This window comes from Nylanderia fulva, unplaced genomic scaffold (genome assembly GCF_048542155.1).
Source record: "Nylanderia fulva isolate GAGA-0341 unplaced genomic scaffold, ASM4854215v1 Scaffold13, whole genome shotgun sequence".
Lineage (NCBI taxonomy): Eukaryota > Metazoa > Arthropoda > Insecta > Hymenoptera > Formicidae > Nylanderia > Nylanderia fulva.
This window is the reverse complement of record NW_028189518.1, coordinates 5,312,177-5,329,949: the sequence shown is the minus strand read 5'-3', so window position 1 is coordinate 5,329,949 and position 17,773 is coordinate 5,312,177. Positions and strand designations below refer to the sequence as shown.

The 17,773-nt window shown below is 34.3% G+C and overlaps 1 protein-coding gene across 7 annotated transcripts in view; it reads left to right on the top strand.

The window, feature by feature from the left end:
- LOC114932538 (protein amalgam) overlaps window positions 1-17,773 on the top strand; it is a 219,677-nt gene that overhangs the window by 41,067 nt on the left and 160,837 nt on the right. For 5 of the 7 annotated variants that reach the window (XM_085479843.1, XM_085479842.1, XM_085479840.1 and 2 more), the window contains exon 2: window positions 2,552-2,676. In XM_085479843.1, coding sequence (XP_085335969.1) covers window positions 2,552-2,676 — 125 coding nt within the window. The remainder of the gene's footprint in view (window positions 1-2,551; window positions 2,677-17,773) is intronic. The other 2 variants (XM_029304813.2, XM_029304812.2) reach the window with 1 other exon arrangement.

Sequence of the window (17,773 nt, the reverse complement as noted above, 5' to 3'; positions counted from 1 at the left end):
TCTTTTTTTTATTTGGTGCTTAATAACTTATTGGATTTCCAAATAATCTATCCCTTTAGAAATGGATCCCTCGTATATTCTCTCCTCGGTTTAATCCATATTCCAGATGCGAACAATGGCAACAAACACAATCAACACAATTTGGAGCTAATATACCAAAAAGATCTTTGATATGCGAGCGGGGTTTCGTCACTCGATGGCGAGCGAGTGGTAGCGCTCGAGGTGATTCCATGCACTCCCTCTATTTATTGCAGATGTATGCGCTTTCCTACGACAGTACCGGTACATACACACACACACACACACACACACACACACACACACACATAACGGCAATGCGATAAATCGTCGACACGCGTTCGCGTCGGCCGTGTGTGAAACTCTGCTCGGATTGCTCGGCGAGTAGATCCGTCACGAATGCAAGCGCCCACGGCGATGCACACGAAGTGCATCGCGCGGTACCGGTTGCACTCGTATTTTACAAAGTTCACCGGTGCTTCGTCTACGTCATTTTTTCCTCAGGGTTTCGGCGCGCCGGAAGAGTGGGAAATCGTCTCTCTGTGGAATGAGTTCCTGATACGACCGAGCGGTCGGTAGATTTAGACGATCTCTAAGGGCAGGGAGGACGAAAGGGAAGATTTGGCTTTGGTTTTATTTATCGACTTCTTACCATCGGCGTATATATGGCACGGCATATGTGTGGCCATTAAAGGTTCAATTTTCATATTAAAGTAATGAAATTTGAATGTAATATCTCTCGTCCAAGTGATAAATCATTCCGCTAATGGAGGATATCGCGTGAATAATCGATCAGCGAATTAATTGCGAATATATAACTTCGCCGCGCGTTAATACGCATTTTTAGCGAATTAATACTCGATTTTGTGTGAAAGGATTTGATCATGCATGCAAGTGCCTATATTGGCTATGACGTTACTTATCGATATTCCCGTAAATTGAAGAATAACGCGTTATAAAATTCTCATAATTTTTCGAAATATTATATATTAAAGCAAGCACAGTGCATTGAAAATTCTCTAAATCAAAATTATTATTCCAAAAATACGGCATTTAAAAATATGGTTAGTTATATAAAGCGTTGAATTGTCAAGTTTATTGAACAGCATCTCCACTACTACTACCACTATTACTACCGCAGCCACTCGGTTCGTTTTCCAACACACACACCCGATATGCGAGACCGCATTGATTCACGCTCGAAGTCGCACTACTCGACTTCTGTCGTTTTAAGCCGGGTCGGGCCGATGTTGCTGAACTGAGAGAAACAAGATCGCTACTTATCTGCAATCTATCCCATTCTGTGGATCAGTTCGTGCGGATCCGAAAGTCGATGGTAGTTGGCGGTTCGTGTGCCGGTTCGGGGTTGCCGGGATATACAATTGCTCGATCTCCCACTGTCAGTGAGGATAGGAAGATCCACCCCGGCCGCGAGTTTCTGCCTCCATCCTCTTAACAGCCACCATCAATGTGCCTTAGCTCGCTTTTGTATGGCTCGTTCCGCAAGCTCGTTGTTATCTCAGCGATGATAAGTCCCGCAGGAGAACAGACAATGACGACGAGTATTTTTCTTTTTCTCGCTCGAGCAAATCTATTTTAAATTCTCTTCCTATCCTCGTTCCGCGCATTCCATAAACGACGCGCAGGTATTTCTCTCGCCCCATGCTTCGGAGCATATTAATTTCCGATAAATCTTAGCGCGCTCGCGTTTCACACCCGGTTTCGCATTTACCGCCCCGTCACATCCTTATTACGCTCCCGCAGCGACAACACACAGCGATCGAATTGCGGTATCAGAATCTCATTTCGCGATGAGACGACGCTATCGTTGTTTCACTATTTTTCTCCCCTTGTGGCGCTATCACGTGGAGGGAAAAAAGGAAAGCGACGGTGTTTCAACTTGGTGCAAAATATTGTAATGAAGGCGATTTACCATATCTCGAGTAGATTGCAACAAGTAATGAACAATATGATTATCTAATATATTTTTGTCTGTAAGAATGATTGTAGAAAGATCTTTTTAAAAATATATAAGATATAAATATAGCACCTATTTGAAAACCTATTTTGTAGCACTTATTCTACAATTGATTTATTCGAAATTTATTGCGTCTTCTTAGTGATAAATCAATTGAATCTCGACAAGTGTGTATAGATCTATCATTGAGAAATTATTGAAAATTTGACAGTTATCAAAATTAATATACAACAATATACAATTAAATATAAAAGTATGTAAATTGAGAAAAAACATAATAAATACATTTATATATATAATTTTTATATTTTACATATATATAAATATTAATTATACAAATGTAATCATATTTCCAACTTTCTAAACTGATTATATATAAGATGAATAGAGATAAATGGATTATCTATCAACACAGTAAGACTTATTACGCTTTAATCGGTCTTGATTCATCTCTTTTAATTATAATATGGTAAATCTTTCGTTCTTATTCTTTATATTAAGCACAACTGTCAGTTATATAGATAGTAAAAGAAATGGTTACTTTATGTATTTCAGGGTTCTGATGAAATTGCCACTCACGATGATCAGTATGAAGTTTTTTCGTGTCATTCTGGCGCTCTTAGGCGGCACGCATGTTCTGTGCGCACAACTGTCGGCGTCTCCAACTGTGAAAACTGGTGAGTAACTTTCTAGACAATGTAGTTGATTATTATTGCGCTGCCGATATTCATTCATCATATAATTTAGAGATGTGCATTTCCCGTTGACGCAGGAATATCATTAGCTTTTTATCATGTACTGGTTCAATGAATATGCCTATTTACACCTTCATTAGTGGTGATTTTTTTAACGAGATATCCATGCGGGAACAAAGTATTATTGCGATGGAAATGACGTCGTTACAAAACTAACCACGCATGATACAGTATCGGAAATTAAATCTTTTTCATCGAGTTGTGGTATATAACATATAACATTGGTACATTTTCTCGTTATTTTACGTGATTATTAATGGATCCAACTCGTGCAATGCTACGCCCCTGGTCTTTATCAATTAAAGTTACCGCATTCAACATCCATGAAATTAATAAACAATTTAACAGGCTGCAACAGTGTTCTCAATATTTTCAAGGTTTTTCATGCCGTAAATAACAAATGTGAAACCACAAATACTAAATACAAGTTGAACTATTCTATTCTGTTGCAAAACTGTGGCTTTTTAGACTTTTTAATAATGTATGCATTGAGATATAAAAAAATGTTTGTAATAAACTTATAACAAAAAGAAACATACAATACAAAAGATGTAATGCAAAGTGCATTATATTTGAACTTATGATTGTGTCTCAAAATCAAAGTGCTTTATGAAATAACGCATAAATTACACAGCTCACAAACAATTTTAGTTCTACTTTTATGAAGAGTATCTTTCTCATTAATTTTGTATTATTTTCAATAATTATCGCAGAAAAGAACAATCAGGCAAACAAAAATATATAGATAGGTAATTATATTTGAATAAATAATACTTATTATATATCTCGATCTCTTGTAACTATGAAATCGGGAAATGAAATAGCGGTAATGAAATATTGGCTACGGCAGCGAATAAACGAATCAGACGGCGAGTGAATGAATCTGTCCAAGAGAGCGACGAGTAATGCGTATGCATCGTTTCAAAAGATGGGATGTCCATCTCGTTGCCGCGATTTTTCTCATTGACGGGTTAGATTACTTTTTCGATCGATATGACACAAGAAAGGGAGAGAAAGAGAGGGAGGGAGGGATGGAGGGAGATCGGAAGAAAGAGAGAGAGAGAGAGAGAGAGAGAGAGAGAGAGAGAAAATTACAATGCTCACGAGAAATGAAGTAAATAATTAAAATACTTCGCAATATGTATGTGTCTGTATGTGTTATAAATATAATCAAACTCTTCTACTCCTCCCTCTATTTTAATTTTAGCTACATCTGTTTTAATTAGATGCACTTAACTAAATGTAATCGATGAAGAAAATTAGAGTATTGGAATATATTTTATAAAAGTATGATTAGAAGATATATTATAAAACAATATAATGGGTAACTAATATATTTTTTAAATTTAAATCACGATACTTTATAATTTTTTCGTAGTTTAAATCTATCATTATTTGCTTTTTCAATACATATAATAATAATAATAATAATAATAATAATGCGTGAAAGCAGCTTTCCTCCCATTTTGAGCTGGACAGTTTTCCCAATTATTTTCAATTTATTGCTTTAATTATTCGGTACAATTTACGCAAAACGCTATACGTAATTGTATGCAATTAATCAGCATTTGGAAATGCGAGATGATATAGATGATTTAACTTTTCATTAAATTTTACATGTTCATAAAACTAAGCTAAGAGCGATCAATTCACAGATAACTCTCACAGAATTTAATTCGGCTATCAAATCCGCAATACGATGCTCTCGTATTTTTCCAGATAGCCCGGGAAACGAGAATCGGTGTGCTTTTAAGCGTAATTTTCATTCATTACTTATGAAACCATTAACTTCGCATTGAAAACGGTGCATGTGTGTGTGTGTGTGTCTGTGCGCTCTCGTACGTTTCGTTTAAATCCGTGTTTTTTTTATCTCGAGGATTTCATAAAGCTGTGTTAAACAACATTGTTCAATGTTGCATTCTTTAACCACAACATATCAATGTGCTCTGATGATAAGCGGAGCATTTGTGTTTCCTTGATTTCTATCATCTATGCTTCAATTTGTGCTCGCAAACTGTGCGTAATCCGATTAATTCATTACTGTATGAATCTCTCCCTCTCTCTCTCGCTGAGCACTTTATTTTCCTGAGCGACGTGTCTCTATTGGTCTCAACGTGAATGACTTTGCCGTAGAGATTTTTTTTCCATACTGAGGATTTAATGAAACGATCGATTCTCATTTGCCGTCTCCTGGCAGAGCAATTTTCAGAGAAGAAATTGGCCCAGATTTCGTCTGAACTGTTTAGCGTAACTTTGTAACCATCGGATGAAGATCGTAATATTATATATCCTGCTATTATATATAATATTACAACATTCTAGATTTTATGCGTATATCGATTATTTTAAACATTGATAAAAAATAGATTGCAATGAAAAAATAAAAATCAGAAATGCAAATTTATGAGACCATGAATCTTGCAAATTACATTATTCGCAGATTTAGCAGAATTAATGTTTTTTATAAAGAAATATGGAGAATTAACAAAAAATGAATTATTGAAAATTAAACGTAAATACTATATTGCACTTTTAAAAAGATGAAAGAGTTTATAGTTTAGAAAAAGATTTTGTAGGAAATAATTATCATTATCAATTTTTGTATTAATGCGAAGCATTTAAAAGTAAGAAATGATAGTAATATCGGAACGGAAGTACAAATATCGATTCATTCCGCACATGACACAACTTTAGTCGAAATCATTAATCCCGTCTTCGGAAGACTTATGGAGAAGTTTCGAACGCATTAGGTCTGTCTTAATGACGCCTTGGTATATAAGTTTGTCACAATATGCATAAATTTTGCGTCATTATGAGACTATTTGCGATAATTACGTCGCGTCTCGACCAACACGACTTAAAAGGTCTTTCAGAGTAATTAATTATTACCGCAGTGAAGGGTGGAGGAAGGTGATAAATACAGGTGTCTGCAGTCTACTAACCAGGTATACGAAACGCTAAGGCTCCAGCTATTGTGCTTGGAGAAATTGAAGGTATCCTCATCGTGATGAGGATCGGTAGATCACACGCGCTACGTTGCTGGATTTGCAGAGGTGTAGCAACATTCGTCACACGCCGCCGGCGCGGTACATCGGTGTTCTGTTTTGCAATGTAGAAGTTTTTCCGATCCAGTAACATTTGGCAATATACCAGCCTTCCTAGACTATTAATTAAAACAGCGAGTCGCCGCTGTCGATTGACGTTAGTCGATGCTATCGAATTTTTTTATGGCTCCTCTGTTATCGCTTGGGCACACAATATTTTCTCAATATTTTTTCCGCAGAATATCAATGTGACATTTGCACGCTGAACCTGCGACGATAGATATAGCCTGCTGTTTCAATATGTCAGTTTCATACGTCAGTTTAAACGGATGATTTTAATAATTTGATATACAGAATAGATAATTGCGAGAATTATTAATAATTCCGTATCGCAGTTTTAATTTTTTTATAATATTTAAAAATTATTTTTATCGTGTTTATATTAATCGTTATTTATGTTTGTGTTCGATGTGTACATGCAAGTGTATATTTCTCTTGTCGATTCTCGCATTCTTATTTTTTCGAGATTATACGCGATAACGTATATAATGCAGGTCGGTTCAGTCTGACCTCGATATCCGTTGCAGCAGGGTGCACATACAATCCACGGTCGACACCTCCACCAATCTCGAGACGCGATAAAAACTAAGATTGCTATGCAATGTAATCAGCGGCGTACCCGGGTGTTCTTTCAGATTAAAAAACACAGTCCGGGATTACCGGCCGAAACTATTGTTTTGCCAAGAGCAAACTTCGCGACCGAGATTGTCGGCTGCAAAAACGTGCAGCGACGTTTGAAGATCGAGATCGACTGAGGAAAATCCATAGCCCTCGACTTTCTGTCGCGTGCACTTCAACCGTATCTTCACGCTTGCATGCGCGTATGCGCACCACGTATTCTTTTGAGTATCAAAAATTCGGCGCATGTCGGAAACGAAAGCTTCCCTTGTTTTTTTTGCATTTGCGCGTTTTGTCGCGACAAAAGATCTTCAATAAAATTGAAAGAGTGAAATCAGTTAAATCTATTAGATCTGGTACGTGAAAATTTATATAAATTTACATGAATTTATATAAATTGTGTTTAGTATTTATCAGGATTTCATATTTTTAGAATTATATATTGTATGTATGTATAGGTATAATTGTGGCATGTTTGCATTCAATGTAGTTTTTTCATTGAAAAGTCCACAAAATAGTATGTATATATATATATATATATATATATATATATATATATATATGATTGTGAATATATAATTTATCAAAATATTTCCTTGATTTTGCCTCAGGTGTTTGTGGTTTGCGTTTGAACAGTGAAATTATAAATAGCTCAATGCAAGCTCAACAACTATTGCGTAGTGTTCGATCAAAATTGAATAATATTAAAATAAAGAGATCATACATAAATGAATATTTATAAATGGCATGAACAAAATCTATACAGCTTGTTTGCTTAATCACAAATCAGACTGAAAAATGTCTGCATATTTAAATATGTTATTTTTAAAAATTTTATTATAGTACTTGTCAAGTATCGATGCTTTTATCTTACTTTCAACTATTTCAATAAATAATTTTTTATTTAAATATTTTTAATAATGTAGATATATAAATTATCAAATTAATTAATGTAGATTCGGTATTCGGTAATATAATTTGTTCAAATCTACATCTACTGTTATAAATTATTGTAGTTGCATTTATTTGTCAAAAAAAATTATTTTTATAAAAATTTTGTGTTGTGTGTATTTTTAAATGTTATAATATTTATTATAAATATTTTATAACTTCTTATAAAGATTTATGCCATAGTTTTACTTTTGTAAAATTATTTTTAGCTTTATTAGATAATTACTTCATTATTTAATGTAAAAGTACTATATATTATGTTTGAACAACATAAAATGGATTAAAACGCATTGTACAGAAAAGTTCATTTATATGCATCATAATGGGCGATGCATTCGAAGGTATTTGATAGCAAAATACGAAACGAGCAGTAAATATATGCAAAAACCAGAATATATGTATACGACCGTGTAAATATGTGCGGCTCGTAACACTGTATGATTAAAAAACAATAGGATTATTATAATTCCGAAAATATAATACGTAATAATTTGGTGGAGCAATTACGGATTTTATTTGCGCCGCTCATAATCCTGGTATGAATTCTCGCAGGTAAATAAACATAGGCACTGCATATGAAAATTAAAGACAGTGTACATATAAAAGAAGTTACGTAACATGCTAAAAAGTTATTAGTTTAATAAATTGGTTCTACAAAACAGATAAAGTACAAAAACTTGCTAATTTAAAAATACGTAGTTTGTGTAAGTCGATTTACATATTTTACACATTAAATAGTATAAAAAAGTAATTGCATCTTTTAACAAAATTGATATCGATATAATAAGAGATATTTTTATATTTTTCTTCCATATATAGAATTAAATAAAAATAAATTTTTTAATATATTATTTCTTTTAATAATATTTTTGTATATTTGATCACTCTATAATTTAAATTTTTTGAATTATGATTAAATTACGTATTACGTTTGTTTTACATTTTCAATATTTTCGAAAATTTCATTGTGTAATAATGTTTTCAATCTAATTGCACTATATCGAATTTTCAATGTAATCGCACTGTATCTTGTTGCACATTTCATATGGCAGACTATAGATTCGCGAAAATTAATGGTTATTTTATTCATACCATTTCTCGCTTAGAGATTCCTTTAGTTCCATGGCGCATTTTATATTCGAATTGTCTAGGACAGACGTTCCCCATTAATCATCATGCCATACGAACTATCGGGACTTCGATTTAAACCGGTGATAGAGGCGCGATCGCATTTCCTATCCGTCTATCGCCACGTTGCTCCCAAATCGAGGAAGCTGAGCCGGTTTAACGAGGGATTGCTCTTACGAAGCATGTTAGATGTAATCTGTAACGGCATTATAGCGATTTAGGCAAAGCAGACTTAGGAAACTCTGCGAGAACTTTGATCTCGTATATTTTCTATTTTGCATTTATTACATTATCATTATCCTATCAGCTCTTGCTACGCCATTCTGCTAAGATTTTTGCTCAGAGCTGCCCTGAAATTGTCTTAAATGTTAACGATACCAAGATAACACGGATACAAATTAGAACGAGGTTCATTATAGGAATTCAATGAGAATTCTGCGTACGCGGGTCCAATTAGGTGAGAAAGTTTGATGGAGCGGAATGTAGGGAAAAGGCAAAATCAACTCAATGGCCAGATCGAGAGGTTGGGCAGGCAGGCTACAGACTAATGCATAAACAATGCGCCGTTTATCCGCGTTGGGGATGCAACCCCAATGAATAATAAACTACCCTACGTGGATAGATAGAACCCGGTCTGCTACGGAGAACAGTGAATGTGGATGGAGGATTATCGACGAGAAAGTACAAACCGTCGTCCGTGCACGGTGGGTCAGGCGAGGTGTGAATATTATTGCCTCCGAGATTCTTTAGCGCAGGGATTTCAGGTCAAATCCTTGCGATGACACATATGCGAATAATACGACAGATGTCTTTTATTAATTCAGTTCAATAAAGATTTAGGATTTCCTGCTTCAACAGTTAAGCGCATGTTTTAGCGTAATATTTCAACAATTATTTTATTATATATTATTATATATATTCTTATATATATTCTTATATATATTATTATATTATTATATATTATTATAATATATATATTATTATATATTATATAATTATTTTATTTATCTTATTTTAAATTGTTATTATGATGATATGGGGAGAGAAAAAAAATCAATAATTAGTAATTATTTATGATTTAGCATTTTTTGTTTTAATCTTACTTTTAACAAATTAGGTATATAAATACAAGAGAGAAAGAGAGAGAGAGAGAGAGAGAGAGAGAGAGAGAAGGGTAAGTAAGATAACTTTTTATTTGTGTGACATTAAGTTAAATGGGAAAAAGATGATTATATTTCTATTAGTCCACAGTAACACTAATTTAATTTACAAGTGTTAATGATAATATATATATACGTGCGTGCGTCGCTCAAAATTACAATTAGTAAATTTTGTATGTCAATGAAAAGTAAATATTTAATTTAATCTTTTACAATCCGAAATCAATGTTAAATTGAAATCTGTTTCACAATTGCGCTCGCGTTTCTTTCATCCGTGACTAGTCTTACGAGAAATTGATATGTCGAACGAATTCGAAGATAAACTTATTCAGATTCTCCGTTCTCTCAAATCTCGATATCGGTTTATCTGTATTTATTTATGCGACAGATGGATCTACGGCAACCTAGATTTGTATCCGTCTCGGCGTAATATTTCATCCATTGTCACGTCTCTCGTCTCTCGTCCCTCGTGTTACTAAGAGATCATAATACACACACACACACACACACACACACACACACACATATATATATATATATATACTCTTTTAGTTACGTAATGTTACAGATAATTCCGCGTGAAATATCGAGTGTTGTAACGCTCTGTTGCAAGCGTTAGTTTATTTTGTTCTTTCATTTAATGTTCCGGATGCATCATTATTTCTATTCGCGGTATAGTCTTGATCCAACTCTAAATGCGCGCTTCAAAAGAAATAATTCAGCATTGCGAATAAACGCCGCCGCGAGGCATTCCGAGAAAAGCCTCTCATTTCCCGCGTCTTACGGAAGGAACGCTATTTGTGAACTTGTATGGAACTTTAATCCCGCGAAATTGCTTCGTATCTATGTCAGCGAGAAGTTTAATATCATAATTGAGTATGGCGGCGGTGGAGTAAAGGGAAAAATGAAGGGAGGGAAAGGCAATAGTGCGCAATGAAAGAAGTTCTCCATCGAAGGCTGACTTCTTCTTCAAGTAACTTGCTGGCGCTCACATTGAAATGTTATAAATTCTTAAACGATTGAATTTAACTAGACATTCATTAGGATAAGATTACGGTCTATCTTTGTCCTGTCTCTCTCTCTCTCTCTCGGCAAAGAATAATGGCGAATGCACGAATTTCTCTTTCACAGAGACAATTTATCTCGCGAGCCAGAAGAATATACGATAAATGTAAATTCTGCCTAGTATTACGCTTCTCGTTAATCTTCGGAATATCTTTTACAATATCGTGTGATCTTGGCGTATCTTTTATCTGGGATTTCTCTAAACAAATTACATTAACGCAACGCGAAGGCCACAAGCGTCACAATTTTAGATGCAAGCGCTGGCTCAGCAAAACCCGTCGTGTCGTTTACAAATTAGAGCGAAGCAAGTTCCCTTAGTTGGAGATATTTCTTCTGGGCTGTCTATTATCACACATGAGAGCGCGAGCGCGCATGTTGTAAACGATGGTTGACCAGAATTATTCAGAGAGTAAGCGAATTTTCACGCGACAAAGTGATAATCACCTGTTTCGCATAACTTTATTCCTCTCCCATCCTCTCCTTTTTTGTCCCTCTCTGACGATAGCACTCTCAACTTAATCGCAACTGTACTGATGGAGTGTGCATTACGTGTGCATCCGATGCACGTACACACTGGCTATATGCCCTGGCGGTTGCGACGAAAACGCCAACGGTAAACGAGATAGCGAAGTGCAAAGTGAAATTAAGTGTATATATGATTTTGCTGTCTCCGTATATTTATAATACCCGCTCGTTTCTCGATGAGAATTTAAATTAACGTATATTATTTTACGAATTAATTTGCGAGACAAAAAAAAATGTCAACTTTTCGCGCCCAAGCATAAGAATATTATACAGGGTGTCCGGTAATTAACGGACCAACGATCACAAATGGATTCTTTGGTCAATTTGGGAACGATTTTTCCTCAGCGAAAATGTCATCACTTTTTACAACTTTTCAATATTTGTCATTGTGTATCTTTATAACTAAGCCTCGAATTAAAATTTTATTATAGTAAACTCTACCTGAAATTAACTGAAGAATGTAATTATGTTAGACTTTTAACTCCAAAACGTTTAGTTTTCAAAAGACCCATTTTTTTTCAATCGCTTATACATAACTCGAAAATTATTGACTTCTCAACATTTTTGCTAAGGAAAAATCGTCTCCAAATTGGCCAGAGAATCCGCTCTTATAATCATTGGTCCGTTAGTTACCGGACACCCTGTATATACGTATATATTGGAAATATATTCGCGTTGTTCTTTGTTACGAGGTAGAAATGATACGCGCGCAATGAATAATTGCGAGAAATAAAGAGGATTGGGAACGGTCGGGAATTAGGCCGCGCAAGAGAGCGCGCCGTGATCAGGAGTAGAGAGAAATTAATGATTTCGCGGGCGGACGCGCGCGCGTACAAGGGAGGAAAAGGGAGAGAGAAGGTTTTCCTTTAACGCGATAAAATGTGATCCCCGCTTTATCAAGTTAAGGTAATCCACTTATTTTCAACCGGTAGCGAGGGAGAGGAAGGAAGCGAAAGAGAGAGGCAGGATGGATCGGCATGGAAGTATGCGACGAGATTATGCAGGTGCAAAGCCCGCGGCAGGAAATACTGTCTTTTAAATTAATTATTTCGGAGAACGCTCCTCTCTCTGCGCGTCGTGCCACTAGTGAAATCGAGTTGTTTGCGCTCCTCTCCTCGCAATGCATCCCCTTTCTCCATTACGGCGCTCACCCCCTATATCACCTTCCACTATTGGACCAGTTCCAATCGCGAATTGAACCGTTCGTAACTGTTGAACGTGAATTATGGCGTTTATTTATTTTAGCCTGTTCCCTGCGCGTCAGCTTCCACTTCCGTTCACGCGCGTAACCATCGGTCCATATATCTGCGCTCTCAAAATCAACAATTCCGGACTGGTTTGTCCAAGTTACATAACGGTAATGACTTTTCCTGATTATAGAGGATTCCATCGGAAGAGGCCAGTAAGTGTAAACAACAAAGAGATTATATAAACATTTATTTCTTAAAATAAGTACTTTCCGAATCTCATACCTATCATTTAATATCGAAGCTTTTTTTACAGATAACTTTAATTTATTGCTTGCCTCGTGATTTCTGATCTTTCTTATCATTATTTCTTAATATCTTTTATATATATATATTCTCCTTTGATATGATTATCAAAGCACTCAAATTAATGCGCAATACAATTAATTCGATAGTTTTTTTTTACACGTTAATCTTCTAAGAAAAGATATGTTTTTATCTTCTTATACGTATATTAATAGCAAAAATGTTTAAACGATTAAGCGGTAAAATGTTCTACCGCACGAAATTGTTTCCATTTGATGATCTGCCGTACACGTGAATTCTCCATGTATAACGAAGCATAGAAATCCTTCTGTATACAATCGTGGCACAGGTCAGATTCGTGATCTTCATTAGTATGCGGCGGCTATTATTTCGTATCAGAGCATCGCCGGTCCGCGACGCAAAGTTTCCGACATTGTCTGAGTAGTTTATGAATACCGCGAGACGGGGATGGCGTTTATCAACCCTCTGTCGGCGACACGCGCATACACGCGCAGATATACATGCAGTCCGCTTCATATTCTCTTCCTGCCGCACTTTCATCCCTCTTTCGACCTTGCTCTCGGGCGCGCTCGCGCACGCGTTTAACCCGCCCAAGCCTTATAATTCAAACGTTGGGGGACCCCTTTGACTGGTACTCGCATACCAGATATTACTTTTACACATGTGATACTGCTGCATCAGTTTCTGGAGACAAAGGCGGCGAATGTATGACGGCGAGAATGGGGTTTGGCCGACGAAGTTCACGCTTCAATTTCGCCGGGACCAGCGTGTAATTTTCTGCTTCTTCCTTTAGTGCCTTTCCCTCTTTTTTTTTTGTTAATCTCCCGCCTGGCTAGCTCCAGTGGGCTCTCTATTGTGAATAAGGTTAAATGTGATGAATCGCTCTATCGGCTTTATCAAGTCCGCACGTTCCACTTTGTATGCGGTTTTGATATTTTCAAGCTTTTATTATCTTTTCTATTTTTTTTGTATCTTAGTTGCTCTATTTTATGCAACTTCAAATTTTTATTTCAATGTTATTAAGTACAATTTTATACATTGCGTTTATCAATTAATTATATTTATTGTAGCATACATGCTTCGAAAAGTTTCTTAGTTCTTAGCTTGACAATTATTTTTAATTCAATGCATTTTAATTATATTTTTTATGATTATAACTTGTAACAAACTCTATATATTTTATTTCAATTAATGTTTTATCAGTAATTTACTTAGGTATATCGCGTTTATCTCGAATAGATCCATTGGAGCATTTTAGCATATACTCTATAGTTAAATACTATCTATAGATTGTATTCAAGATGTGAAATATGAGCGGGGAAAGGGATGTGTTTTCCTATCTCAGCTTGGTATCACGATTGGAGACTTTGAGTAATGATATTGATATATTAGCTTATTTGATACTGAAATTGCCTATTACCTCCTACATTGAACAATATGTCGATCATCACAATGTTGTTATCGATGTTCCTGGAAAACTGCTTACTATCTTATCGATTATCGTGGGCAGTATTTGTCCGCGTGAAGAAAATAATTGAATAAATGTCACGATAAAACCGCCAATAAATGTTCGCAGCTTGACGGCGCCTTAAAGCATCAAGATTTAGTACTGTGAGTTATTTTATTTCTTGACAAATGACAATCTTGATAGAAAAAATTTACAATTAAAAGAGAAAAGAAGCATTAATTATTTGATAATTATTTTAACGTTAATAAAGAAAGGAATATTTCACGAGAGCGAAACAACATCGCTTTCACATAAATTGCGAAAAATCTAAAGTATAAATTACTTAAACCATTTGGTCAATAATTTAAAAACTTCTGCGACAAATGGTAAAAAGCAAAAAAAAAAAAAAAAAAACCAGCTCGGAGAACATGAAACAGACTTTTTGAGATATTCCACTTTACCGAGTTATGAGTGCGCGGTTCGAGAGGGTCGAAGAAGTAGAGAAAATTGCGTTAGGGTAGTACGAAGAGTCGTTTTATTCCGAGTCATCTTCTATCCTTGACCTGTACGTCGTCCAACCTTGTCGCCATATTTCACTCCCTGATGCTCCTATCTTGTACGTACGTTTGACTTCATTCGCTCTGACTCTGTCTGTCAAGACTGGTTTTTTTGATTTGCACCTCAATGTTACTTTGAAAAATTATACAATGCTCTTGTACAAGAGGCCTCCGTTATATCGTATCTTATTGCATTTATGATGCATGCGAACGAATGCAAGAAATGCCGCAATTACTTGCAAAAGATTATTCTGCGAAATCTCTCGAGATTTTTTTTATTAAAATTTCAATCGATAGTGCAATTAAAAACTTTCGTATAATTTTCTAAAATGTAATATTCTATATTCTATAATACATTTCAGTAAAAGAAGTATACTTTTTATTTATAAAGCTCAATTAAAAAGCTGGTTTTGTATTTCTACATAATTTATATGGAATGCAAAATTAAATATACAGGACGAAAAAGTCATATATATACTTAACAATTTTTAATTATCTCGGATTGTGTGTCAGAATTATTATTGAAAATAAATCACAGATATTATTGAATGAGAATTGTAGTGCATTACTACTTTAATATTTGATTGCAGCACAGAATTATTATTATTACAATGTAAAGCAATACGTGACAAATATTCGATATGCTACCTCGTATCAAAGTTTATATACTATTTATACGCAGCATCTCTTGTGTTCTCGCGGTAGCATTTTAATTGTAAAACTGTTTCGATTGTTTCACAACGACAATTATATGCAATTTTAATAAGCTGAATATCATAAATTACAAATTTAAAAGTAAAACTGTACATATGAAGTGCGTAACGGGCAATATTTAGTAAAGAACACGTTTTCTACGTTAAAATGCAAATTTATACCGTTTTGCGTTATTCGACGTAACGAATAATCTACGAAAAAATATATGAAGCAATACTAAAAATTTGTCGAGTCAAAAAATATTGATTTCACCAATTGTTTCAGAAAAATATAGAACAATATATACAATTGAAAGAGAATGTGATACTGCATAGCTTGCTATTTGTTGCAATGTGTCTTTTTCTCTCTTTTTAAAATATGATAATTTTTGACACATATTCTCAAAACTACAATATTTAAAAGAATATACAAGTATGGTATTAAAGTTAAATTATAGTAAGTATAGGAGTGCAAAGTATGATTAAAAGTGTAAAGTAGTTGTAAAATTTCGATTCGGGATGATAAAAAATTATTATCATACTTTATCACAAGTAATGTCAGAAATTAATTAAATGAATATAATTGACATTTTTTAATTAGATTCTATGCTATTTGCTTATTGTTACCACAAAAAAGCATGATTTGTTTGAAAGAAAACGTATATATGAATAATACGAGTAAGACAGATTGGAAAGATTAATAAATAAGGACATGCGATTATATATTGATAGGATGAAGAAATAAGAATGAATTTACCTGACGGAGGCGAGCAAGGCGTAGGCGAACGAAAGGTGTAAGCTCAAATTAATAGGGGTCGATTTCAGTATCGGAGATGGCAAATCGCGGTAATTAATATCGCCATTTGTTCCACGTCACGTGCACGCTTCGCGCATACATATACATGTATAAATACACATGCATATATATGAACCGAGTGGCAGTGTGCGAACGTAGACAACGCGGGCGTATGTACACGCTAGGCACACGTTCGATCTAATTGAAAGACGAAATACATATCCCCGACTTCCCGAAGATATTAATTAGCTTTCGCGGTTCATCGGGCCGCTTTCTAGGTCCTCGGAATCGGCGCATTTCACACGCAGCCACGCAATTTCGATGAGCGCGTTATGATTGCTCGCGTTATGGCTCGTTGGGATTAAATTGTCGCATTCGAGAATTTGTATGGTTCATTGACGCGTGCATTATTTGAAACGAGCACAATGTAAATCCAACATATGTGAATGACTTTGAAAGTGGAAGTTGACATAATATATGAATTTTAAGGTACTATTTCATATATTGCACTTGTGAATTCAAAAAGTGATTAAATGCATTTTAGAAATGCATGATTATCTTAATATATTTTAAGAATTTGTAAATTTGTTTTTATAAATTAGCAAAATAAAATGAAGAATTGAAAATATGTGTGTGCTTATCTACGCACTGGTCAATAAATATTTCATTATATCATAATTGATCTGCGATTATATTTGATCGGGCTCTTAATTGAATCTGTTGTTATGTTCTAATCTAATAATCTGCTGTATCATTGTTCTTGTGAAATCAAAATCGACATCTCTTGATGCGTAATTCCTATTGTGCGTTGAAACATTGGACAATATAGTTTGCAAACGCTAATTATCTAGTAGTATAAATGATTAAATATGATTATAGATCTCAAGTCTTAATTTACTTTTTATTTATTCATCTTTTATTTTTTTTGTTTTATTGCATTGTGCTACTTTTAATAAATTAATACGGTAAATACTTTTCATTAACAACATGTCTATTTTAATATATATATATATATATATATATATATATATATATATATACATGTAGATATTTTAAGGATATTTTTCAATTCTGTATAGTATGTGAAAAGATAAATTAAATAATTTATTAATATTTATTTTTAATTTTGTCATTTTAAGAATAAGAGTTTGTCATTTTAGTTTATGTATCGGTCTGATAATAATTAAAAAATGTTCAATTTATGCATTAATAAAATGGTAATTTTGTAACATTCATAAGTGACAAAAATATTGAAAATATGACAAAAATATTGAAAATGTTTTATAAAGTTTATCTTTAATAAACAATTTATTAAGTTTGTTAACTGTTAAATTCTGATAAAACTATGTTACATTTATGTTACATTAGCAATGTGTAATCCTCCCGAAATTCGCGTAATTACGCTCGTAAAATAATGATTTTCTGCTGTTTATTTCATGAAATATTATAGGTAACTGGAATAATA